Below are 27,789 nucleotides of genomic sequence, written 5' to 3'. Positions count from 1 at the left end.
TCGTGGCACTCGCCATAGTTTCACATATATGTATTTAGGAAAATATGAGTTCACAATAAAATAAAATAAAAAAAATGATCGAGTAAAAACTTGCTTGAAAACAGAATATTTTCACATTTTGTGTCGGTAGCAATTCTTATGTATCTGAAAATCTTCTGATGAAAAGAAATGCGGAAAAAATATATAACGACATATTTTTATATTTCTATTTCTTTTATTTTTCTATTTCAGAGATTTTCTACAACTTTTTTTTATTTAAAACAAGTTTAATTTTCTGTAGATAACTGGATTCGGCATAAAATTCTGGCATATAGTACACTGTCTTTATTTAAAGCACACTGCGGGTTTGCCATTCTATTTCTTATTTACTATAAGACTTTGGTTAAAAACATTATATACGAAAAGTGGTAAAAAAACAGAGTGAATATAACTTTATTAATACTCAGCTATGTTTTCTTAAACATGAAGGGTACCAGAATAAATTCGTTTAGAAAAAATTACTTTATCGTATACAGGGTGTTTTTTATAGCGTCACCAAAATCGTAATATTTAAAATGTTGTATCTCATTTTTTTTAAATGTAACACCTTGCATATTATTTTTCTTTTAGATGTAGAATTAAAAGGTGAACATTTTTTGTATTTAAAGTGTTCTTAAATTTTTAGCCGTTTTGCAAATATTTTCTGTATTTCATTACATATGGGATTTTCAACGATAAAATATCAGACAAAGATCATATTAGGTGGCTTTGATAAAAATTTACCGTTGAAAGAGCCATACGTAATATAATACTGCGAGTATCTGCGAAACTGTTAAAAATTTAGAAATACTTTAAATAAAAAAATGTTCACTTTTCAATTCTGCATCTGACAGAAAAATAATATACAGAATATTGCATTTAAAAAAATTGATATATACCATTTTAAATATTCCGATTTTGGTGGCGCCATAAAAAATACCCTATATAGAATGTAAATTTTTCTACGCGGATTTGTTATCCTTCTTTAGGAAAATATAGCCTAACACTTGGCTATATTTTCTTTATTAACACTTGGCTATAATAAAGCCAAGTGTTTATAAAGTTATATTCACTCTAGTTTTTTACAATTTTTCGGATATAATTTTTTAACCAAAGTTTTAGTAAACAAGTCATAGAATGGCAACACTGTAGAATGATTCAAATAAAATTAGTCTACTATATGTAGAATTTTATGCCGAATCCGATTATCTACAGAAAAATGGGAAGGATTCACTAAATTTATAAGAGATTATGCTATTATAAAATTCTTTCAATTAAAAAATAATAAAAACTAATTAAATATTTACTCTAAAATTGTTTCATAAACTAATCTATATAAATTATCTCGTAAATTATTATTGGAATGAAAATTTTATGGCAAATCCCCTGATCAAAAAATATTTTCATGTGCATATTTGAGACAACCTGTATATCTAAAAAACTATTTTTAAAATCTGCCCACATGCTAAAAAAAATAATTACATTTAATTAATTACATAATATCTCAGCTTCTAAAATAAACAAATATAATTAAATGTTTATTGATAATTACTATCAGCTTGCAGATTTACAATCCGTCTCTGTGCTGGGACGCAACACTCGAACCTCGCAGCTCGACGGACGGAATTCAACTGAAACGCTTTGCAATCTGCCGATATTCGACAGATTGCAAAAACTGGCAGGAAATATTTGCGATAGTGCAACTACTCTTTTCCTTAAACTATGATATTAGTTAACTTTTTGAAGAAGGCACTAGCATTTTCTCATAATTTTTACATTAAAACCATGCCTTTGCTTTTGGCCCTAGTCAACGGACCTATGCAATAGTGTTTATGATTTATGTAATGTTACTGTAAAATCGTATTATCATTGTCTGTTGGCTGCTGGGCAGTTACCCTAGTAGAGATGGTTTTATGTCCAGAAGTTGCATCCGCTATAGTTGCTTTAACTAAAGATGATAGAGATCAAAGTTATGTCGCTAACCGATTTAGGTGTGCACGAAGTACAGTACAGTCGTTTTCCCGTGACAAGTTTTTATGCTAGATTTATAAGAACCTTCGTTTGAAAACTTCGAATCGAGACGATATTCTTATTGTGTTTATCAGCTTTTCAAATTTATAATAAACTAGCGTGTACCAGCGACTTCGTTGCATCGAATTATTCATTTTTAATGGTGATGATAAAGCAAAGGAAGAATTTCCATTAACATACAAACTAGATCAAATTTTCTCACATTTATGTCAGCATGGGAAAAAACAATATGGCGATATTATTATATAACTTGGTAATATTTGAGGGGTAGTTTCATCTCGTTGGAATTTGACTTTCGAAAAATCCGTTTGCCAAAAATAAGCTTTTTACGTCAAGCAGTTCAAGCAGAATCGTGGTTAATCAATTACCCAACTTTTTGGAACACCCTGTATGTTTTTGTTAAAAATTTCAAAATACGTAAAAAACAAAATAAATTATACTTGTCCAAGCGTTTTCCCGAAAGACTAACCGTTTTTTAAATAACAAATATTGTAATATTTGAGGGGCGTTTTCACCCTCGTACCTCTACACCCCACAGTCAATCTGTTTGCCAAAAATCAGCTTTAAACGACAAGCAGTTTAAGCAGAATCGTGATTACTCAATGGTCATATTTTATGAAACACCCTGTATAAATTTATAAAAAATCTTAAAATATGTAAAATAACAAAATAAAATATACGTGTTTAAGAGTTTTTCCGAAAAACTCACCAGTTTTTAAATAAAAAATATTTTAATATTTGAGGGATAGTTTCATCCCCTTAGAATTCGAGTTTCGAAAAATCCCTTCTTATCGAACCTCTACACCCTAAAGTCAATCCGTTTTCCAAAAATCACTTAATGCTTCACTGCTTAAAGCGCTTTTCACGTCAAGCGCTTTAAGCAGGATCGTGATTAATTAATGACCAGATTTTTCGAAACACCCTGTATACATTTTTAAAACATCTTAAAATATTACAGTTGAGGGTTGGAACCTTTGGTGTTACACAGCAAAATAAAAACACTAAATCACCACAATACACCAAAACACTTTTACTTTTACACTGGACTTTTATTTTGATCTTAAAATATGTAAAAAACAAAATAAAATATACGTGTTTAAGCGTTTTTTCGGAAACTTGACCGTTTTTCAAATAAAAAATATTGTAAAATTTGAGGGGTGGTTTCACCCTCTTGGAACTGGAATTTCGAAAAATCCCTTCTTATCGAACCTCTACACCCTAGAGTCAACCTGTATGCCAAAATTGAGCTTCTTACGTTGAGTGGTTTGAGCAGGATCGTGATTAATCAGTATGTCAGTCATTTAAGGATTTTATATATTAGTATAGATTGCACCTAAGGAACGTATATGTAAATGAACGGACTGTAAGAAGTCCGTTCAAGGAGATTCAAGGAGATTAAAGGAAACAAATCTTATATCAAGAACATCTGGTTCGGGGCCACAAATTACTAGGTCTGATTACTAGGACCAAAAAAACCAAAGCAAACCAAAAATAAAGCTATTGAGATGAACCAAAAAATAAATTATCAAAAAAGGATGTACATAGATGATGAAATTATTTTTAAATTCCTTTTTCTTTTAACATATTCTAGAGGGTGTTTCAAACTTTTACCAAAATATCAACAATTTGTTTTCCGTCGTATAATTGGCAGATAAACTTTTTTTTTAATTTACAAAAAGAGATACTAAAAAGTCAAATAATTTAGCTACATATTGCTTATAAAATCAAAAAAATCGACAAACTAGAACAAAATATATTAAACTTTAAAATATAACAAATTTTTAAGGTGCCTGTTTTTTGTGCCTGTGAGTGTACAGGGTGGTCGAATTGGTCTGTTTTAACAGAAAAACCCCATTTCTTGACTAGATAGAGCAAAATCGACGTAGATGTCATGGGCTCGATTTGTGAGATACGTTTAATGGCGTAAACCGCCTCACAGTGGGGTATTTGACACTGATATTTGATCGAAATTTTTTTATGTAGACCTTATATAAATTATTGCTATTTTCAATTAAAGAGGAAATAATATGAACAAAATAAAGGATAATTCGTCGATTCTAAAAAAAGAAAGAAAAATCACTGTTCCAGTGTTTCCACGGTCAGTGCCAGTAGTAATATCGCAGCTACTACTACTAATGCTACGACTGATCCGCGAGCAAGGCCTATACCACTAAAGTCGCTACTAATGGCAAATTGTGCTATACTGCTAATGGCACTAATGCGGTCGCTTTGTACACAACAATGCCATCGCGGTTTACACCTCGCCTTAGTATATCACTGATTGGCAAATTAGAGGAAACCAAGAATGTTTTTTTCATTTTATCAGCAAAATCGCAAAAAGTCGCAGTATTTTATTTTACTGTATGAAAGCCCAATGTTTACTAAGTAAAACGTATATAGACAATATGCTGAATTCTTCTAACTAACGAACTAAATCTCTAAGTATAATAAAAATGTCACAAATTTAATCAAATTTTCTGAACGCCTAACTTTTAGTTGCAAAACAAATCGTTAGTATAGAGAATATCAAAATAAATAATACGATTTTGTAGAATACATACCTGCAGCTTGCTGAGCCATTTTCAATCAAAACGATAATATAAACGTAAAAAGAGCACAAGAACAACAACAATTTATAATTTTAAACATAAAATTTAGCATTTACCTCTTATCTGTGAGAAGTAACAACTTTGACGTTTCGTTGAAACAAATGAATGCAACTAAACACACCCATAGCAACGCCATTCATTGCACAGATGATTTAACTTATCATTTATCTTTTTTTGGGAAATCTTAAACACATTTGCTTTTTCGAATTTCGATCACCTTTTTCATGCTAATACCCCACCGTGCGCCTGTTGATATTTTTACTGCTAACAGAGATAATTTTTTTACCATTTTGAAAATTGCGCGTAACTTTTTTATTTTGCGGAATAATAAAATTCTGCAAAAACGTTCTTAAGGCACTTTTTTAAGCAAAATCCAATGGCGTAGTCAGTTTTTCTATGCTTGCTCTTTTTGTCAGAAATAATAAAAAATATGATTTTCTAAATGGAAATCATAGTTGGCTATGAACTTAAAATAATGCTGACGTTTAACCCTTTCCAACGATATAAAGTTATGGGTATCTATTTCTAAGAACGAGAGAAATATTAGGTTTTTTATCTTTATATCGAAGCAGCCTTTGATTTTGTGTTGACCTATTTGCTTAATTATTTTTTATCACAATTTAATAAATATTCTATATTATTATTTATCTGCATAATTAAATACTTTTGAAAAGGTAAATTAACACACATTCTATTTATATATTATTATTACTAATAATTACAACTGAAATCGACACAATAAACAAAGAACAAAACTAAAGAAACGTATTTGTTGAGTGACGAATATGTTTTTTTAAAAATTCAAAGATGTTCAAACTGAGCACCTCCTTGTTGAATACACAATAAACATCTTTTGCGCCCAGAGTTACAGCGATTTTGCCTTCGGCAATTCCCCTCTCGTCCCAATGGTTCTTCCCTTATAAGGTCTTTTAATTTCCCCCATAAAAAAGTCGAAAGGATTTAAATCACAGAACCTAGCAGGCCAAGATGGGCCCCTTGTTCCAACCCAATTCTCTCTAAATTATCCATTTAATAGTTCAGTTGTAACCCTGGCGTTTTAATTGTAATTGGTAATACTAATATAGAACGTTGATTTACCTTTTCAAAAGTTAGTTCATTAAATTGTGATAAAAAATAATTAGGCAACTAGATCAACACAAAATCAAGGCCCGCTGCGATACAAAGATAAAAAACCTAATATTTCTCTCATTTTTAGAAATAAATACACATAACTTTATATCGTTGGAAAGGGTTAAACGCCAGCATTTTTTTAAGTTCATAGTCATCTTTAATTTCTATTTAAAAAAATATATTTTTTATTATTTCTGACAAAAAGAGCAATTATAGAAACAAACTGACTACGCCACTGGATTGTGCTTAAAAATGTGCCTTAAGAACGTTATTACAGAATTTTATTATTCCGCGAAATAAAAAAGTTATGGGCAGTTTTCCAAATGGTAAAAAAATCAAAAAGACCCCGTATCTCAGTTGGTAGTGAACATATTAATAGGCGGTTTACGCCATTAAATGTGTCTCAGAAATAGAGCCCATGACATCTATGTGGGTTTTGCTCTATCTAGTCAGGAAATAGGTTTTCTCTGTTAAAACACACCAATTTCGACCACCCTGTATATCTCGGTGTATATGAATTAGTGAAATCTTTAGACAGTATCTATAGACTTACCAATTTTATTGTTCTGTTTTTAATTTCATCATAGTTAAAAATTTTAATGATAAATCCAAGATAATAGAGTTTATTTATGGTTTCAAAAATATTATTTTTTTACATCTGTAACTCATACACGGCTATACTTATAGAAGTTGAAATTAGAGCTCGGAAATGAAACTGCAGAAATACTTACAAATTTATGTAAATTCTTGGTTCAGTTTATTTATTATGCCATTTGACTTATGTATCTTTATTATGGTTTGTTCATTTGTTGGAGTTTGTACTTATCCTTTGAAAAGGTTTCTGGGGAAGTAATGGAGTTTTCGCTCTCCTTTCTTGAAGATAAACTTTTAAGTAATATCGCTCTAGGTAGTGTAAATTTAATTCCTTGAGGAAAAGTTCATCAAATATATCTTAATTTATCTTATCTTTATAAAATACGTTTCTATTTTCGAAATTTATAGAGCACGTAAATGTTAATTAGTAGGCAAGTCATTAGTGAGATCAGAATCGGTACTTAGTATTTCTAAAGTTCGGCCTACACTTAACATTTTACTTTCCGTTTTGACTGTCAGTTAAAAGGGATACCATTTATATGTATAACTAGTTATTTAGACGGTCTTTCGTTTTCTGTTAGTGTCGTTTTACCTACGGTTTCATCAGTTAAAACGCAACGGAACATTTTTCATCAAGTGTTAAATCTACCAACTTTAATTCATAAACTCAGATTTTTATAACTTTAGTATTTGGCTTATTATACAGGGTTAATTAAAGGGTTGTTTTTTATCCTAACTTTAAAACAACCTGTGCAATAATTTCGTTAGTGACTTTTCCTAAAACATTATTTTTCTCTCAGAACCATGTCTCCTGAGCATTTTGTTTTTGACTCATGTCAATAAATGCATTGGTTAATGTTTAAGAGCGAAGTGAACTTGCCACCAACAATTTGCAATTTTTTTAACTACCATTAATTTCTCCAAAAAAATCCTTTATGGGTATTTCGCCACGGCATTGCAATAAAAACTACAAAATAAAATAGTTACATAAATAAACATAACATACGTAAAATTTAAAAATAATCATACAGAAAGTTTGGGGCTTTTCGGTTTTATCTTATTAAGTAATTGTTATCAGGTAGTAATTGTTAATTTTGAAGTTTAACTTGATAATATAATGTCGTTTTAACAGAACGTCAACGTTTTTTTGTAGATGTATCTGTTTTAAAAAAGTAAAGTGTTCTCGAATAGTTGAATTTAAATATGTTAAATAGTTTTTTTCTTTATACTTTGTATTTTTTTTGCTTCCGACGACGGAAAGAGATAAACTTTCCGAAACGTTAAGCACTTTTTTCTTTGTTAGGCAAATGTGTATAAACATAACTTCTGACAAGCAGTGTCCGTTTAGGTTTAATGCCAGAAGTGTTTACAAAAAATAACTATTTATTTTGTAGATTTTCTTGCAGTGCAGTGGCAAAATTAAAAGAAGTCAACTTGTGAGGGTGGATACCACGTTGTCTTCTAGCAAGCCAATAGAATGTGGAGTACCACAAGGCTCAGTACTAGGCCCTATTTTGTTTCTTCTTTTTATTAACGACATTGCTAACATAAACATCAGTGGCAAAATATGTCTTTTTGCGGACGACACTAGCTTCACTTGGAGCAACAAGGACGTCACGGCACTTCATAGGATTATATCAAATGATGTAATCACTATTAAATCTTGGTGCGACTCGAACCTCCTGAGTCTCAACATTTCTAAAACTAAAGCTTTGTCGTATAAAAACTCGCTGCAGACTTTTGTACTTAACAACACCTCCATTGATGTCGTAAAATCTGTAAAATTCTTAGGGCTTGTTGTAGACAATTCTCTCAAATGGGACATACATATCGAAGCTTTGTCGAAAAAATTGAGCTCTGCCTGTTTTGCATTAAGATCTGTTTCTAAGGAGCTTAACTTGTCAGTGGCTAGAACTGTTTATTATGCACTTTTTGAGTCGCACCTCAGGTATGCCCTTCCATTCTGGGGTACGTGTTGTGCGACTCAATTTGACCGCATTTTCAAGCTCCAGAAGAGAGCCGTTCGATATTCACTGGGACTAAACAGCAGAACTCATTGCCAAGACTTTTTTAAAAAATTAAAAATATTGACTCTTCCTTCCTTATTTATATTTGAATCCGTTTGCCTAATACGTAAGCATGTATCAAATTCTCAAGAAAGGCCATCTCACTCTTATCCACTCAGGAACGCGGAGCAAGATCTTTATCTACCTACCCCACGCTCAGAGTTAGTTAAAAGTTCAATATTATACAACTCGAAAAAAATGCACACTCACCTGCCATTCGAAATCAAATCCATAACACCATTTTCTTCATTTCGCAAAGCATTGAAGTCTAATTTACTAGACAAGGCTTTCTACGCTGTAAATGAATTATATTTTGAAAATCGAATTTTATCTTGTAAATACTGGTCTAATGTTTGCTATTGCTATATTTACTAATGAAATAAATTTATTTAGAGGTCATTGATATTTACTATAAACTAGCTAAATATTTTTGAATGTTGTTTTTATTTTTTTGTTCTTTGACATTGTGAACATTTATAAATGTTTATTTTAAACAATAAGACTGACAATATTATTTGTATAATGTTTTGTATTATATTTTGTTTGTTTGTTTGTGTACCTTGTTTGTTCAATTCGTTTTTTTTTTTGACAATAAAGGCATTTATTTATAAATACCCATAAATAATTTTTTTGGAGAGATGAATCCGCCACATAGGTATAGACATTTTTTACCATTAATTTATTATGTTATTTTTTAATATCACGAGGTGGTTCTGATGGCATTTGTTGTGATGTCATATTGACACTGATTAGAACTATATATTAAAATTTAAAATACGTTAAAATGTAACAATACAAGCCTGGTTTTAATAAATATTAATAACACTAAAAGAACTAAGGATATTAAAAAAACTGTAATAACTAAGTCTACAAATAAACAAAAAAATTGTAAAAAATACTCTAATAGTTTGTATTGCCTCCTTCGGCTGCTATAACTGTCTGTAGACGTGGGTTCATAATGCTAATGAGACTACAAATAAATTTTATGTTTTCCCATTCTTCTTCAAGGACCAATCAAATATTCATAATTTAATAAATAATATTTTCTTGCCATTAGCTGTGTATTTTTTATAATTTCAAAAAATCGAAAGCAGAGAAAAAAAAAGTAAAAAGAAAATTGTTTTGCTTGTCGTAAAGGGGGGAACCAAGCTCCACTTCCACAACCGGTTTCTGGGCCTACCCTTCATCAGTTGGGCTGTCCAGGAGCTGGTTCGGTTGCCGTATCGGTGAGAAAAAAACAATTTTCTTTTTACTTTTATTTTTTTTCTTTACTTTCAATTTTTCGAAATTAGAAAAAATACACAGCTAAAGGCAAGGAAATATTATTTATTAATATACACTAAAGCTGTAAGAATTTTGTTCATTTCATATTCATAATTTCGACCATCTTCAACAAGATCAATGTCTTCGACACTAAGACCCATATTCAATCGCACACAACAATAATAATCACCAAAGCCACCTCGTCATTAAGAAGAGTAACATCATAAAGTAACGATAATTGAAAAAATTGTAAAATGTTTGTGACAAGTTCATTTTGCTCTTAAAAATTAACCATGGCATGTGTTGACATGAGTGAATAATGTTTTAGAAAAATTAGCTGATGAAATTATTGTCTATTAAAGATGCTGTGTATAAAATAAAGTAAGTACATTTGTTATATAGCTATACTTAGACGATTTTCTTATTCAAAGTTCATTAATATTTCTAAAAGTTACGGTATTGAAGAAGCATAGTCTGTTCGGGTCTTTTAAATATGTGCAAGCATTATTTTTAAACTTATTGATCTTACATGAAGCTAGTCCTAACCCAGTTTCAAACAAAACCGATTTATCTATGTACCTATACCTATATATTAACGTAGCCTGTATATTTTAAGGAACAAACAATGTATGCAGTGCATTTTTATCGTTAACTAATAAAGCCTTAAATGTAGTTTTATTTTTTTAGTATTTATTGGGTGCGAGTTAAATACTCATTATAATTCAATTCGTATTTTAAACGCCACCATCGGAGAATATTGTAAACAACCGGCATAGGTATACAAATACACGGGTTTAAATAGTGAGTCTACAACTCTACTACCCTGTTTATTATTCAAGATATAAAACGTTCTAGATGAGTTTAACTACAGTAGCGAGCATAGTTTTACGCACTGGTTTTGTTAGTGGGGACTTCGGTACATAATTATAATTTTAAAAGATATTCATAAACTATTTAAGACTAGTTGATTAAAAATAGTATACCATTAATATTGCAAATTATTTTATCCTCTCATAGTATACCGGGTGCGTTTCAAAAATGGCTAGTTACCTATAATTTTTTTATTTTTTCAGATAAAAAAACGAGATTTGGTATGTTAGTATATCACACAAATTAGGATTGATTGACTTATTCAATTGCTTTCGGTCACTTCCGGTTTCACCGGAAATATTCCAGAATGACTACAACTTTTGATTTTTAAATAACACCCTCGGTATTTTTTTACTTTATTCGATAGAAATTGACACTCTGAATGGAATGACGTATCATATTTCAACTTTTGGCATTTTCGGATATGGTTTATTTGAAATTGTAACATGCGGTTCATAACGACAATTTTACTCGAAATACCAAGTGTGTGGTACCAAATTATTCGTAAAAAATGCTTTTTCCAAATATGCTAATGAGCCACCCAAAAATACAATTTGGCATCTTTTAATCGACCAGGAAAAGACACATGCCATGGCACTCTAGATTGAAATTTAAAATAGAATTTGTTTTTGAGTCACTATGTCAAAAGTTGACTGACTTAAAAGGTGCCATTTAAAAATCAAAAGTTGTAGTCATTTCCGGTGAAACCGGAAGTGACCGAAAACAATTGAATACGTCAATCAATCTTAATTTATCTCATATACTAACATACCAAATCTCGTTGTTTTATCAGAAAAAAAATAAAAAAGTTATAGGGGTGAGCCACTTTTGAGACGCACCCGGTATATCTATTTAATTTTTTGATTATGTAATGGGTACTTTGTTTACGCACTTGTCTCGTCGAACTGCTGAAATCCATTTTTACTGTTGAACAAATCGGTATGAGAAGCTGTGAAGCTATAAAATGTTGTTTCGGGAGAGTTAAATATCCAGGAAAGTTGAGTTATTGAATGTTACTGCACCCAGTAACCACGTAATTACGCCCTCCTTTACGCGTTAACATTTTTTCGGCAATTTTATTAACATTTGAAATTGTCACATTACAACGCGACGTATTATTTGTAATATAAGCATTTTATTATATTTTATTTATTGTACTATAACTATTTGTAGTACTTATATAAATTTCTTTCTGGAAGGGGTAATTATTTCCATTACCCCTCCCGTATATGCACCCCTGATCAGTAACGGTCACTTATCTTAAAATTCTCCCACGCAGTATTGCCAATCATTTCAATCATTGCTGGTCGCTCCGTACTAGGTGATGATAAGGCATTGCTAAACAGCTTATGGTTCAGTGTCCAAGTTGCTAAACTGTAAAAAGAATTCTATTGGAGAATTTAATCCAGAGCAGTAGAATAGGTCAACAGAAAACAATAAGTCCAAAAGTTTGTTTTTATTAAAACAAAATGGTTTGTTTTTTCCTTAAAAAAATATTATTGGATAAATGCATTTTTGTGTGAAATAAGTGCTAAATAATGTACTTCCGTCTATTACCCTTAACGATCGTTCTTTTTACTACTCCATCATTTTTTTCTGCAAAAATAAGACTTCAACAAAACTTGTTGAAAATGATTCTGTTGAACAGAGAAGCACTAAAGTAAGATAAAGTGTGCAGGAAAACTAATTTATTATCCTCCTATGCCGAACTCCATAGAGAACGGAAGAGAAAAAGCCAGTTCAAGCCTTGATTGTTTTCTTATCGGAAAATTAACTGCTACGGATAATTTTGTTTCAAACCCAGCCCATTCACGTCAAATTATTGATTTTTTCTTCTTTTTAATATACCTTCTAGTTGATGAGTTTTACCTATAAAATGATTAGAAAAATATATGATGACCATGTTTTTTGTCGATTCAAATTTTATCGTGATATATTTTTTATACCATGTATTATATTTTCAAGAAGACAAAAAAAATAGAAACATACCTACGAAATATCGTTTTTGAGTATTGAAATAGTACAATAAAAAGTTCTGAGTATAAAAGAAGTTTTTAGAACCATTATCATCACCATCACCACCATTCTCAGCTTATTCAACCATTTCCAATTATGGTGTAGTCCCCCTCGCATATTTAGATATTCTCTTTGTAAATGGACCCAGTGTTGTCTATTGATGGCTATGCGGGCCCAAGTTATCCCTGCTAATTTCTTAATATCATGGTCCCATTCATGTTTGGTGTTCTTCTAGGTCTCTTAATTTCTCGTGGGTACCATGCTGTAATTTTTGTGGTCTATCTGTTGTCCGTCCTTTTTGTCAGATGTCCTGCCCATTGCCACTTGAGGGATTTTATTCTGTGGATAGGGGGGGGGGACATCTATTACCTGGGTCTTTTGTCGTATCCACTCTATTCCTTTACGGTCTTTCTTGGTTATCCCCAACATATTTCGTTTCATTGAGCGTTGTGCGACCTGCAGTTTTCTTATAAAGTCCATTTAAAAGTGTCCAGGTTTCGGATGCATAGGTTATGACTGGTAGTTCACATTGGTCGAATGTTTTCTTCTTTAGATAAAGTGGCATTCTAGATTTGAATATGGTTAAGTTTCTTCTATAAGTACTCAATACTAATTTGATTTTTCTTTTAGATTACCTGTAGTAGAGATCCCGAGCTGTGTTTTAGTTGTCCCAAATATATATGTTCTTCTAATATTTTCAGTTTTGTGTTATTTATCAGGATGTCTCTTCTGTCCACTAGTTCGTTGTACATTACTTTAGTTTTTGGTAAATTTATTTTGAGACCTACTTTATTGCTGGCTCTATTTAGTTCGTTAATTTGTGTTTGTAGTTCTTCGGGACTATTGGCAATGAGGACTATGTCATCAGCGAATCTCTAAGATATTCACCATCTATTTTTAATCCTTTGTCGGTCCAGTCTAGTTGACGGAAGACTTCTTCTGGTGTTGCTGGACAAAGATTTGGGGATATCGTGTCGCCCTGTCATGTCGTACTCTTTTGCCAGTTGGAAACTCTGGGGTTGTTTTATATATCATTACTCTTGCTTTGGCTTCTTTATATGTCTTCCGGAAAGATATAATGAGAGGCATGAAATTTATCTATTATCCATATATTATTAATTAAGATGTTTTCCTTTGTTAAGCGGCAGTTGCGCATGGCAGTCAACTGTCATAGAACCGACTGTTAGGTAGGCGTGGTTATACTGCCAACTGTGAATCATACAATTGCGATCGCAGTTGTCTGTTATAGCATCTACAGTGCATGCTCGATAGTTCGACGTTCGATAATTCAACATGCCCACTATTTCGACGTTTTTCCGAATCGGGGCTAAACCCTGTAGTTCGACAAAAATATAAAATTGCTGCTCTATAGTTCGACACAAATACGCAAGCAATCAGTGTTCGACAGTTGTCTTTCGTCGTCTGCGTACATATAACGTATTTAAATCGTTTGCTCCGTGATTCCTTGAATTTTGGCTTGTTTATAGCTTTATTATGTTTTCAACAAAATGGAAACATTAAACGTTGACCCTTAAAATTTACATTACTGGTTACATATTGTCAAAATTATTATTTTAGTCGCAGTTAGGTACATACCAGTTTGGGTGCAAATTGCATTATGTAGAATCATTACACAGCTAATCCAGTTATTCGACACATTCATTAATTCGACGATAGTTTAATTTTTCTGGTGTCGAACTATCGAGCTTGTACTGTATTGCGATGAGTAGAAGATCTTCTAGTTCTGTTATCGCAGTCGCATACTAGACGAAAATAAAATGACGAAAAATATAAAACGCATTGCATTCTCGGATGAACAAATTTTTACACTAATTGAATTGTATGAAGAGAATGAATGTTTATGGAACATTAAGCCAATGGACTATAAAAAAATACAAACTCGGTTAATAAATTATTCAAAAAATATACGAAATCAATGATTATCTTGTGAAACAGGAAGTCGTAGTAAAAACTATCGAAGCCTAATTTCCACTATACAAAATTTAATTGCTATCAGACAACTAATATTTGAAACTGCCGCTTTAAGCTTAAAACGGATTGTGGTCCGATTTTCATAGCGATAGGGACTGTACAATAACCTTATCTCACAAAGTTGTTCTTAATGGATAAACCATTATTAACATCTTCAATCATTTTAAGCATGTTATCTGCGGGGTATTTAAGATTTCTTACATATTACCTGATAATACCAGAAATCGTCACTCCCATGTCCCGCTATTCGTCATCTCAAATTAACATATATTTTCTTTAAAATCCTGAAACAAAATGGTAAAACGGAGACTGTATGCATATTCTTACTGCTTAAAATAACATAATTAAAGATAAGGTCTAGACATACTAACCAAACTAATTAATCAATATAAAATTATAATTTTCACTTCCATGCACCAGTAACCGTCATATGTGCCGATTATTAACTACCCGTTTTATTAGACCTAGTAATCGGCACACGAAAATAAACAAAATATTCTTTAAATCTTGTATAATCGCCTAAAGACAGCAAGTTTAATATCAATACAGGTTATTTAATATAAAACATGCACAATTAAACTTAATTTTCTACACTTCTAATCTATTTTAAAAGTTTGGTTGTTTTAACATAATGTGTATGTTAAAAAATGACTTAAGAGTCTATGACGCTGTACTTTCGGGTCGCTCTCAGGGGTCGGGTAAAGCGGGTATGTGGCTGAAAGAAATATATATTATATTTCAGGAACCTGCCTAAGGCTTAGCCCGATCCTGTCTGTTAAGCCACAACCCAAAATTCCAAGTACACGTGCTTTGATTAAGGCTTGATTAAGGTTTGCATACCTTCACCATTTGCCATAAAATAGCGAGCAGTTTGTTACAAAACCATATAAATTATATATCACTGTAATCACAAAATTTCAGTTTATTTCCGTATAGTAAGGGAATTTTAAATTGTCTTTATTTTCGAGAAAATTTAGTCCAAACATAAGGAATATTTTGTTGATGCTTGACCATCAAAGTCTTAAAAATAAAGAAGTTGTCTAAAACTGTGCTACAATACGGATATAATATAATCCTTTATCTTTTACATATGGAAAGGGTGATGATAGTTATCGGAAAATGTGATACTTTATCAACCGCAAAGAATGTGACATTTATCAAAATTAATAATAACTATCTATGGTGCTATCTATCAAAGAATGAAATCGAATTTATATTACCATAGAAAGGCCTTTTGATTTTTAAGGTTTAAAATTCAACACTATTTTCATGTTTTTCTTAATTTTCCCTGAAACCGTATGGAAATTTCGAAAAGTATAAACGGGATTAACCATTTTAGGACAAGCAAACATTTTTATGAAGAATGCATATTTCTCAAAATGTCAATAATAAAAAAGTTTTTCATCTTGTAAAGACAATCCGAAGATAAACTGTAGATTAAACTTACTTGTTTTAGATCTAAATTATAATGCTATTGCTTGCTAAATGATCATTTAAAGAAAACGAGACTATTTAACTGTTTCCTTCTTACAGATGGACAGTCTCGAAGAACACGAGAAACTTCAGAGCATATCCGAAGTGGAGACCAGTCCGAAGTCATCGAAGAAATTGAGTCTGCCGGGCCAAGGCCACCAGGTGGGCAACAGTATCACGAGTCCAATGTCCAACAATAATATATCGCCGTCTCTATCCCATTCTTCTATGTACAATAAAGCGAACGTGAAACATGCGACTGCACCGAGGATCGACATTTCCAGGGCGAGCAGCTCTTCCCATCATGACAGTCGAGACAGCTCGCCGGAAAGGGAGATTCTCGACAACATCGACGCCGCAACGTAAGTAGTACTAGTTCCAGATGACCACAGCCTATTCATTAGACACACAATCTACTACGCTAGTTTTTATTACCCGCGCTTCATTTGCTGTGCCTTACACATGCAGTCAGGTAGACCACCAGACTCGTTAGTTTTTTTTATACAGGGTCTTTCAAAAAACATGTGCCATTTCTCGTGGGGAGATTCTTCACGTAAAAATAAGATTTATTTTTCATATCAACATAGGTCCGATTCTGCTTTGTTTCGTAACTACAGGGTGTTAAAGTCTTAATATTTTTTCGATTTATTATAATTTTCTTCCAAATACTTTTGGCGTTTCGAATGAAATTTTGAGGATAAAAGTTACTATAAATGCGACATATTTTAAAGCTAAAAAAGTGTCGACATATTTACCAGGGACTAGCATATGGGTTATCACCGGAATATTTTTCTAAAAAAGCATGTACGCCACTGACTTTTTTTCTCTTGTTAGCGAAATAGTGTAAGTAGTTTAATGCCGATCAAAAGTTGTCTCTCGATATTTTATTGATTTCGGTCTCCTTGATGAGATAAACGCAATTTTATTAATTTGCCTTGATCCAAGTCAATAGGAACCTTTTAAACTTTTAATATCAATAACTTGCAAAAATTTTAAATAAGTACTCATTGATCCCTTATCAAAAAATATGAAAAAAAAATTCTATAAACATGGGTATGGAAATTTAGAGTTACAGGATGTTGAAAACTTTTTAAAATTAGATTTTTTGTAATATTTTAAATACCATTAATTTTTTATTTGAAATTGCTGTGGGTGGAACTAATAGTAATAATATTTAATAATAAATTAGGTAAAATCTGTAATTTATTAATTTTATTTTTATTTCAATTTTATTAATTGTGGTTAGTAAAATTCCGTTTATCTCATCAAGGAAGCCGAATTCGACAAAATATTAAGAGATAACTTTTAATAGGCATTAAACGGCCTACAAAATAACTTTGATATCAAAAGAAAAAAGAGTCAGTGGCGCACATGTTTCTTTTTTCAAAATATTCCAGTGGTAACCCATATGCACGTCCCTGATTAATTTATCCACACTTTTTTAGCATTAATATATTTAACACTTATACTAACTTTTACCTACAAAATTTCATTCAAATCACTAAAAGTACTTGGAAGAAAAGTATAATAAAACGAAAGATTATTAAGACTTTAAGACCCTGTAGCTACGAAACAAAGCAGAATCGGACCTATGTTGATATGAAAAATAAATCTTATTTTTACGTGAAGAATCTTCCTACGAGAGATGGCACATGTTTTTTGAAACACCCTGTATACGGAGCATTAATGGAGCTCAGAATCCGAATTGCGCAGAGTTTCATATAAGCGATCATAAGTCGACTGGTTGTGTTATACATAATTGAATTTGATACACATTTTTTTTTTCATAACTTTTCATGCACAGATGAAGAACTTTTCACATCATTTAATGTCTAATATGAGACCCATTTTCGGCATATGTAGATTGTATGGTAAGGAGAAGTTAATCACCGCGACCTTATAGATCTATTGTGTACCCTTTCTTGAGTTATAACTCATCATACATTTTCAGGGTGTCTCAGTATCTGAGACGGTTTTACAGAGAATAGTTCTCCGATATCAGTCGTACCAAAGTTTTTGGCATGAATGGTTGTCGCTTCGACGTATTCACAGATAGGTGTTCTGATGTTTTCCCATTTTCTCCACAGAATCTGCGTTCGCCGTTGTTTCTTAGTTTCAATCTACTGAAGTGTTCACTGAGAAGACAGTGTTCTATTAAAAAACCCGCGACAATCTGAAGATTGTTTTTACTTATATCAATTATTATTTCCCGATCGTAAATTTTGAGAAAGTTCTTAGCGTGTCTTAGACCGTTGGAGGATTCTTATTCCAGGTTAGGAATGGAGCCTTCCAGTTTCTTGAGTTCTACTTTAATTGAGTAAACAATTTGAATATTTCTTCATAATTTACCACAAAAATGTGTTATTGTTTTCCCTTGAAATAACCGTTCTGCTTGATTTTTATGCATATTACTTTCATTCATCAAACAATAAAAACTAAACTATACATGGTTCATTTATTGTTTTTTTTTGTTTTTTTACTTTATTACATTTTTCATAATTTTTATTAGGAACATAATGGTTAATTAAGAAAAAAATCATTGAGTTGATGAATTAAAATCAAAGAAGCGATTGCCATACATTACTATGAAAGAACTGAACCCGCCATGAAAGCAGACATTTTTAATAAGTATGTGAAATTAAAAAAGCAGCATTATAAGCCTGATTTGGATGTGATATTTGATTTACTAAAATAAAAGTTTATGCTGCAGGCAGCAATAAAAGAAAATTTCTATATAACGTACTATTTTTATGCAAACATTCCTTTTATGTGGCCCAGGATAATCTGGAAGCTACCCAATTACTTAAAAGGTCTCTGAACTGTAAACGGCAGTTTGGAGACAATAATAGAACTCGGAAACCCTAAAAGAACAGACCTTTTTGTAAATAAATCTTTTGTTGGATATATGAACTCTATAATAGGTATTAGCTAGTCTATTTTCTCTTAATATTGGAAGCGAAAAATGAGATAAACTTTATAAATTAGTAGAACTAGACCCAGAGACTAGAGACAGAGAATTAAAAGGAATGAAATCATTATCTCTCTTCATATTGTTTTGACATTTATTTCTTTGATACTTTTTTATATTTATACTTTTGATTTCCTAGTAGTTTTCAATGATTAACATAATCATTTTTATCAAAATATGTTGAGTAACATAAGATTTATCGGTTTTCTCATGTATACATTATCCTGTTAAACAGGATCCTGTTAAATCCTGTAAACGTCACAAAAGTATTAATTGTTGCGGCGTGATAACATTATAAAAAGGCTATTTTAACGCCTAGGCATAAAAGTAAAGAACTTTTACGCCTAAGCACAGAAGTACGAAAATATATTATTAAACTCACATAAAGTGTCAAATTCAACGAGTGTATCCATTGTTGCTCGATATACCGGGTGCGTCTCAAAATTGACTCATTCATATAACTTTTTTATTTTTTCAGATAAAGCAACGAAATTTGGTATGTTAGTATATGACATAAATTAGGATTGACTGATGCATTCAATTCTTTTTGGTCACTTCCTGTTTCACCGGAAGTGGCTAGAAACTTGTGATTTTTAAATGGCACCCTTGGTATTTTTTTACTTTATTCGATAGAAAATGATACTCTGAATAGAATGACATATCATATGTCAACTTTTAACATTTTCACTTTAAAAAAATAGTATGTTAAATTTCAATCTAGAGTGCCATGGCTGCGTTAAGAACACTAATTTTCTATCAAGAAGCCTTGGAATATTTGATCGTCTAATCTTTTTTATGTCTTGTCTTGATCAGTAAAAAGATGCCCAAATTGTATTTTTAATCATATCTCAATTTTCTCAAATAGAACGAGGGTGTCTCATTAGCATATTTGGAAAAAACATTTTTTTGTAAATAATTTGGTACCACACACTTGGCATTTCGAGCCAAATTGCCGTTATGAACCGCATATTACAATTTCAAATAAACCATATGAGAAAATGTCAAAAGTTGACATATACTATGTCTCCTATTCGGAGTGTCATTTTCTATCGAATTAAGTAAAAAAATATCGAGGGTGCCATTTAAAAATCAAAAGTTATAGTTATTTCCGGTGACACAGGAAGTGACCAAAAACAACTGAATATGTCAATCAACCCTAATTTATGTCTTATACTAACATACCAAATCTCGTTTTTTTATCTGAAAATATAAAAAAAGTTATAGGGGTGAGCCACTTTTGAAACGCACCCGGTATAATTAATAATACTGGTAATACTAGTAATACTATAATTAGGCCTGTTTCAAACACCGGAACGCCGTTTTAACACCGGTGTTGTGCTGACACCGGTGGCCAAATATAGGCTATCCGGTGTTCCGGTGTCAACACCGACACCGGTGTTGATACCGACATCGGTGTTGACACCGACACCGATGTTCGTTTCGATACCGGTATTCGTCTGGACACCGGTGTTCATCTCCATACCGGTTTTGACTAAGACACCGGATTTTATATCGAAACCGGTGTTTGGTAAAGGGGTTAAAGAAGAAATAATGTTAGTTCAAAATAAACCTGATAATAATGTCACTAAAATCATCATATCACTAAAATAAAGTGGAAGCGTCAGATAAACAACTATAAAGTAAAAAAATTGTTTAATCAAAAACAAATAGAAAACAAAACATAAAGAAACAAAAATTCGTAGCTGTAAAATAAACTAAAAAATATTACATTAAAAAAACTAAAAAAAACGGCACCATCGACATCGACACCGACACCGGTGTTGATCTCGACACCGGTGTTCATCGCGATACAGGTGTCGAGATAAACACCGGTGTTGAGGTAAACACCAGTGTCAAGATAAACACCGGTGTTGTAGATGAACACCGGTGTCGAGATAAACACCGGTGCTGAAATGAACACCGGTGTTGAGATAAGCACCGGTGTCGGTGTTCACACCGGTACACCGACTGAACAAAAAACAATCGTGATCATCAACACCTAACACCGGTGTTCAAATCTCAACACCGAACAGGTCTAACTATAATTGCTAGTAATACTTTTTATATTATTTGAAATATTTAAATAATTATTCGTGACATTTAAAGAAATAGCATGTTCTATTCGGAGTAAAAAAATGTACTTTTTGTGCCTCGCCTAGAATGTCAAACTGCTTGCAGTCTCGCCACAAAAAGTATCATTTTTACTCCTATTAAAACAATATATTATATTTTATATAATGTGCATTTAATGATATAGTAAATGGGTATTGGTTTTGTTTTAGTTCGAAACTCGGCACGGGATTCAAAGAAGACGGCGCCATCGACTTGAAATCATCAACGGAAGAATTAGATTTCCAGGAACCTTACGAATATCGAAAATCCAGGGATAAAACGTGCTCGTCACCGGTGCCCGACGAATCGTACCTCGACCATCGAAAAGATTCCCAATGTTCGGACGTAGTTCTCCTCTCCATATCCGGCAGAACGTCGCGCCTTTCCAGCATCGGAAGCCAGGGCTCGGCGAAGAGTCGCTTGTCCAACGCCAGTCATCTTTCTATAGTCTCAGCACAATCAGCTTATTCTCGGTGTTCCTCACCGCACAAAACACTATTAGAAACATCGTTTTGTGGGTCTAGGACCGACTGTCGAGAAGGTTTCGATAACACATCTATTAAAGGCGATTCGGAAGAATTCGAAAAACTGTTGTTATCCTCGAGGAACTCTAACAGTTCTGACGTAGTTTTATTAGAAAGTCTTAACGTGAGTTCGCCAAAACAACCAAACGCATCGATAGAAATAGCTGGTAGTGTGCAGAAACCAAGCAAATCTGAGAGACAATCGGAAGATAAAGATCCTAACCGGCCTAAATTACCGAGAAAAATTGTGTCAAAAAGTGGTGTGGAATATATTTACATTCCTCTTAAAGGTCCTTTGCCGATAGACGACTCGGAGGAAGAAAGCAAAGTTACGAAACCAAAATCCAGACCCTCTGGCAATACTTTAAGGACCCACCGAACAGAAAAAAGTTCTTCACCAAACACGAAAGCGTCCTCATCTCGTACGAAAACTTCATCACCCAACACAAAAGCTTCTTCATCGCATGCCAAAACTAGCAAATCACGACCAGTGGTAAAAGATTCTACCCCAAAGCCTACAGTCAACGTACATGTTCCACAAATTAAAAAAGAGGAGCCGAAATACATTAGAATTAAACTAAAACCGGACCACTGTTACGACGATGACGGTAAGGCTAAACCAAATTGCGAGAATTATTACAGAAACGAGGATTTCAGATCGATAGAAAACAACGTGATTAAACCAAACACTTTGAATTTACCTTTCCCAAACGAAGATATAGTTCAGCAGCCCGACGACCAACTGACCTGCGTCGTTGTCAAGAAACAAGCAAGAAGTCTAACTAATACACCCAGTGTCAGTCCCAAATTCAACAGACGGAAATTATCGAATAACAAAGATTCAACTCCATCTCCTTCAGTCGCTAGAAGAAATTCGTTTGCTTGTTTGTTTAAGTCGAAAGATTTAGTAGTTAGTCCCGAATCCATAGGTGCCCAAAAACATAAAAGAAAAAACACATTATCCGGTATACTAAAAACACCCACCTCCCGAAGCAAAACCCGATCGAAAAGCAAAGATAGAGACAAGTCTTCGAATGCGCCTTCTTCCACAGAGAGCATTGATAGTAAAGGTAGACACAAATCCGTTCTGTCTATATTCAGGTCGAAAGAAAAACAACCCGCAACTGACAATTGCGTATCTGGTGCTGTTTCTAAGAAAACTTTAGCCGAGAAGAGGGGAGGTAATGTAAATAATATAAATTGCACAGAGAAAAGATCAAGAGAACAGGAAAAACCGCTGAATAGCGATAGTATTAGAATTCCTTTGCATTCCCCTACATACTACGAAGACGAGAATTTCAAGCAGTGGAATACCAACAGCCAGAAAACGGAAGATTCCATTTTGGTAGATAATAGTGATAGGTTAGACAAAGTAGACGTTGTTATTGAGAAAGTCGTAGAAGATAAGTTAAAACCTGAAGAACATAAAAGGATTGGAGATGAAGAAAAAGGTATTAGTTGCCAAACAGTAATAACGAACGTAGAGGTGATTGAAGAAGTTCGACCAAACTGCACGACCACTTTAGCTAAAAACGATATCAGTATACTTCGAAGTACATCAGAGGAATCTCAACACATACCTATATCTAATAGTACAACAATTACAATCAGTACGGTAAGCACAAAAATACAATCGGAAACAGATGGTGTAGATGGTAGTATCGTTCAGCTGGAAGGTGCTGAACGTATTGTCACAAATCCGGTAGTTAAAAAGAACATGGTGATTGATGATGACTTAAACTCTTCGGAATCTGAACGTGATTCTGTCGAAGAGTACGTGAGATGTCCAAAGAACTTGGCTTTACAAGTTGAAACGAGATCGTTTGAAATTGAACGGGAAGCAATCGTACTGCAACAGGATTCGTTTGAGGATGAATTGCCTTATGTTCCGACTACGTTGCCACAAGAACGATCAGCAGCGGTTCCTATCATACCCGTGAAACAACGGTGTGTTTCGAGTATTAAAACGTTTTCTATAGAAAGACCTCGATCTACTACACCAATACAATCGAGTGCTTTAGAAAACTACTGCGATGATTTTGTGGGGAAAGTTAAAACTGAACCGAAGGCGGTAGAGTCGTGTACAGAAAAAATTAAGATTACTCTACCGGAATGTAGTAAAACGAAAACACAGAAGGAGACTATCGATGGGGAAATAAAACCTCCAGTGGAGGAGACGCCTCCACCGTTACCTCCGAAAGGCGTGCAAAAATCGTGGATTAATTTCGAAGAAGTTCCCGAGCGACGGAAGCCACCAAAGCGTATTCAAACGATTCCCTCGAGGGGTCACATTGACGTGCCCGAATTTATGGTTAAGGATAATATTGTATATACTTACGTTAATCCGGAGGAGTGTAAGTGCGAGTGTCACGAGTCGAAGGAGAAGGAGAGGAAAACGACGGAAAAAGCTGGTGAGAAAGTTGGTGAGAAAATTGGTGAGAAAGTGAGTTCGCCTTCCTACGAAGACCAATGTAGTAATAATGCCGCGAAAGGTAAAACTGCAAAAGATTCAAAGCAGGTTAGGTAAATTTCGTTATACGATTTAGGTTGGAATCTTTGATGGTGTTATGATGGAGAATTACATAAATCAACCAAGATGAACTAAAGCACTTTTGATATTCCAGACGTGTTCTAACTATTCTGTTAGCTTTTATTGCGATCTCAAAAACTAGAAGAGACACGAGGTTGGTTAAATAGTAAAGTGGGGCAATTTGATGCTGATCAAAATGCCACCTTTGATGGAAATCAAGATCTTTCGAACAAAAATTACATCGGGGAAGTTAGCAACTCAATGAACGCAGGAATTATAAAATACGATCCTGCTTGGGCTACTACAATCCTTCTTTATCCTGCTTCAAATCCCAACCCAGCCCCACCTACCAATTTTAAACTATAGTTACTTTTATTTTGGTTGCTGACTGGTTTGCACTTGCGCTGCTATACCCCTGTTGCATCCTGCTCTTAATTTTATCCCAGCAACACTTAGTTACAGTCTGATTGGTGACATCACACATAGCAACACAATAAAAGCAGGATGGCTGAAACAAGTTCCTGTTTTGGCTGCTATAATCCTGCCTTATCCTGCTTCAAACCCCATACCAGCCACTCTTGTCGTTTTTAAAATAGAATGAATCGATTCCTGGTAATCAGTCGCACAATTAAGATTAGGAATGTTTTTGTAATTTGATAAGTTTCATCTTAGGCTGCTATTTTTTTGCTTAATTTGCCTAAAATATGTATAAGCTTCCAAGTCATAAATAATTATTCCGAACAGTTGAACAAAATAAGGCAGGTTAAGTGTTCTCAGGAGTAACTTTAGAGTTTTTATTATTATATCCGCAAACCATAACCTCAAATTTTCCAGTTTTCTACTTAGATCTTATAAAGTTTTCTACTATGAATTTGAATTCATAGTTCTCACAAGTGTGATTTGTGTTATTTTGTGTTTTTTGTTGATAGTAAAGTTGATAGTAAAAGTGTTACAGAAAACTATTTTCTTCTTTTTAGAGCATTTAAATAAAAACTTGTTTTTAAAAATGTTTTTAAAAGCTTTTATTTAATTTGCAATGTATGTACAGTACGTTTGTCCGTTCTGTAGCTACGGGGTATCCGTGAGAGGGGAAACGATATTCTCTCGATGTTTTTCGTAAAAAATTAGACGACACGTCCCATCAATAAAAATTCGACAAATTTGCAAGTAGCCAATAAAATGATTGGGCGGATCAATCCTGCTTTTACTGTTTTGCTATGTTTGACGTCACCAATCAGACTTAAACTTGCTGTATCTTAAAAACAGCAAGTGTTGCTGGGATGAAATTTAGAGCAGGATGCAACAGGAGTATAGCAGCGCAAGCAGGAACCAGTTTTGGCGATCCTGCTTCTCATGTGTTGCCGACTGGGAAGTCAGCAACCAAAATAAAAGTAACTATAGCTCAAAATTTATAGGTGTGGCTGGGTTGGGATTTGAAGCAGGATAAATCAGGATTTTAGCAGCCCAAGCAGGATCATATTTTATAATTCCTGCTTTGAATGAGTTGCTAACTTCCCCGATCTAAAAAATCTTAATATTCAAGATTTTATTTTAATTTTGTTATGACTCTATTTGTATTGCTACAGTTAAGAGGATGTTATAAAATTTTACAACCGATGTTTCGTCTTCGCAAAAAGCGCAACGGAGAATTTTTTCCTCAAGTTTAAAGTGTTATATTTTTTTTACTTTTAGCTCTATTTTCATGATTTTTTAGAAAACTGTATGTAAATCTATCAATTTTAATTCATAAACTCAGTTTTGTATAATACTTTAGTATTTTTACTTTAGTATACTTATTATACAGGGTTAATTGGAGGGTTGTGTTTTTACCCTAATTTTAAGACACCTTGTGCAATAATTTCGTTAGTAACTCTTCCTCAAACATTATTTTTCGATCAGAACCATGCCTTCTCAGCTTTTTTTGACTCTTGTCAACACATGCCTTGGTTAATTTTTAAGAGCGAAATGAACTTGTCACCAACAATGTGCAATTTTGTCAACATCATTACTTTATGATGTTATTTTTTAATATCACGAGTTGGAATTGGTGACTATGGTCGTAATGTCATATCGACACTGATTAGAACTCTATATTAAAATTTAAAAAACGTTAAAAATAACGATACAGGCTTGTGTGTGTGGTTTTAATAAATATTAGTAACAGTAACAGAACTAACTTACTGATAACTTGAGATACTGAGTTAAAAGCGATCAGCTCAGTATCAATCAATTCGAAATTGGTCAAAGAATGCATAGAGACGCTGAATAAATTAGTCAAAGAAAACAAAGTCTTCCTACTCTGGGTGCCTGCTCACCAAGGGATAGAAGGCAATGAAAAAGCAAATGATCCATCTAGAAAAGGAGCGAACACTCCACTAACTGGACCAGAACCGTTCTGCTTCTCAAGTGATGAGCCAACTAAAAGCAGAACTCAAGAACTTGGAAGACTCCATCCGCAACCTGGAATGGGAATCTTGCAACGGTCTAAGACACTTGAAGAAGTACCTCAGGGCTCACGACCAAGAAAAAACAAAGATCTTCCTGGATTTAAGTAAGAACAATCTTCGGATTGTGACGGGGTTTTTAACAGGACACTGTCTCCTCAATGAACACCTCAGTAGATTGAAACTAAGAAGAAACGGCGAATGCCGATTCTGTGGAAAAAATGGGGAAACACCAGAACACCTCAACACTGAGTGGGCCGAGACGACAAACATTCGTGCCATGATCTTTGGTGCGACTGATATTGGAGATGGAGAACTACCCTCTGTAAAACTGTCCCAGATACTGGCTTTTGTCAAAGCCCTGGGACTGTATGATGAGTTATAACTCAAGAAAGGGGGACACAATAGATCTGTAAGTTCGCACTGATTAACCCCCTCCCACTCATTCTAAATTCTAAAAATTCTAACAGAACTAAGGATATTAAAAAAAAATAATTGCAATAACTAAGTGTACAAACAAACAAAGATCTTCTAAAAAATACTCCAATACCACAAATTACCTCCAATACTTTGTATTTCCTGTAGACCTCGCGTCGGTTCATACTGTTAATTAAGCTGCAAATATATTGCCGTATGTTTTCCATTCTTCTAAGGACCAAGCGAATATTCGTAATTTGGGCCTTCCTCAACAAGATCAATACTTTTGCACAATATTCGATACTGAGAACCATATTCAATCGTACACAACAATAATCTCCAGATCCACCTCGTCATTATGAAGAATAACATCATAATTGAATATATAATGGATATTTGGATAATTGAAAAAATTGCAAAATGTTTGTGGCAAGTCCATTTTGCTCTTAAAACTTAACCAAGGCATGTGTTGACATGAGTCAAAAAACAAAATATTTATGGTTCATGCTTTCAACCGAAAAATACAGTTTTAGGAAAATTTTCTCGCTTAATTATGTTAACCCTGTATAATAAGTCAAATGCTAAATTTTATAATAAAATGAGTTTACAGTTTGCTAAAAAATTAAAAATATAACATTTTAAACTAGCCCAATTTTTTTTCCGTTGCGTTTTTTTATAGACGGTAGTAATAAAATATAGAGTACTTTAGAGACAATCAGACATATATGCAT

General features: G+C 33.2%; 1 protein-coding gene across 1 annotated transcript in view; it reads left to right on the top strand.

Moving 5' to 3' along the window:
- The first annotated feature begins 1,923 nt into the window (after nt 1–1,923).
- LOC115881253 overlaps nt 1,924–27,789 on the top strand; it is a 28,846-nt gene continuing 2,980 nt past the window's right edge. Inside the window, exons 1-3 of the mRNA XM_030898670.1 lie at nt 1,924–2,025; nt 16,124–16,425; nt 21,314–24,159. Of these exons, the coding sequence (XP_030754530.1) occupies nt 1,924–2,025; nt 16,124–16,425; nt 21,314–24,159 (3,250 nt within the window). The remainder of the gene's footprint in view (nt 2,026–16,123; nt 16,426–21,313; nt 24,160–27,789) is intronic.

The sequence above is a fragment of the Sitophilus oryzae genome, unplaced genomic scaffold (genome assembly GCF_002938485.1).
Source record: "Sitophilus oryzae breed Bouriz unplaced genomic scaffold, Soryzae_2.0 scaffold_170_pilon_pilon, whole genome shotgun sequence".
Taxonomy (NCBI): domain Eukaryota; kingdom Metazoa; phylum Arthropoda; class Insecta; order Coleoptera; family Curculionidae; genus Sitophilus; species Sitophilus oryzae.
Note: the sequence above shows the minus strand (reverse complement) of the source record. Positions and strands in the feature narration are given on the sequence as shown.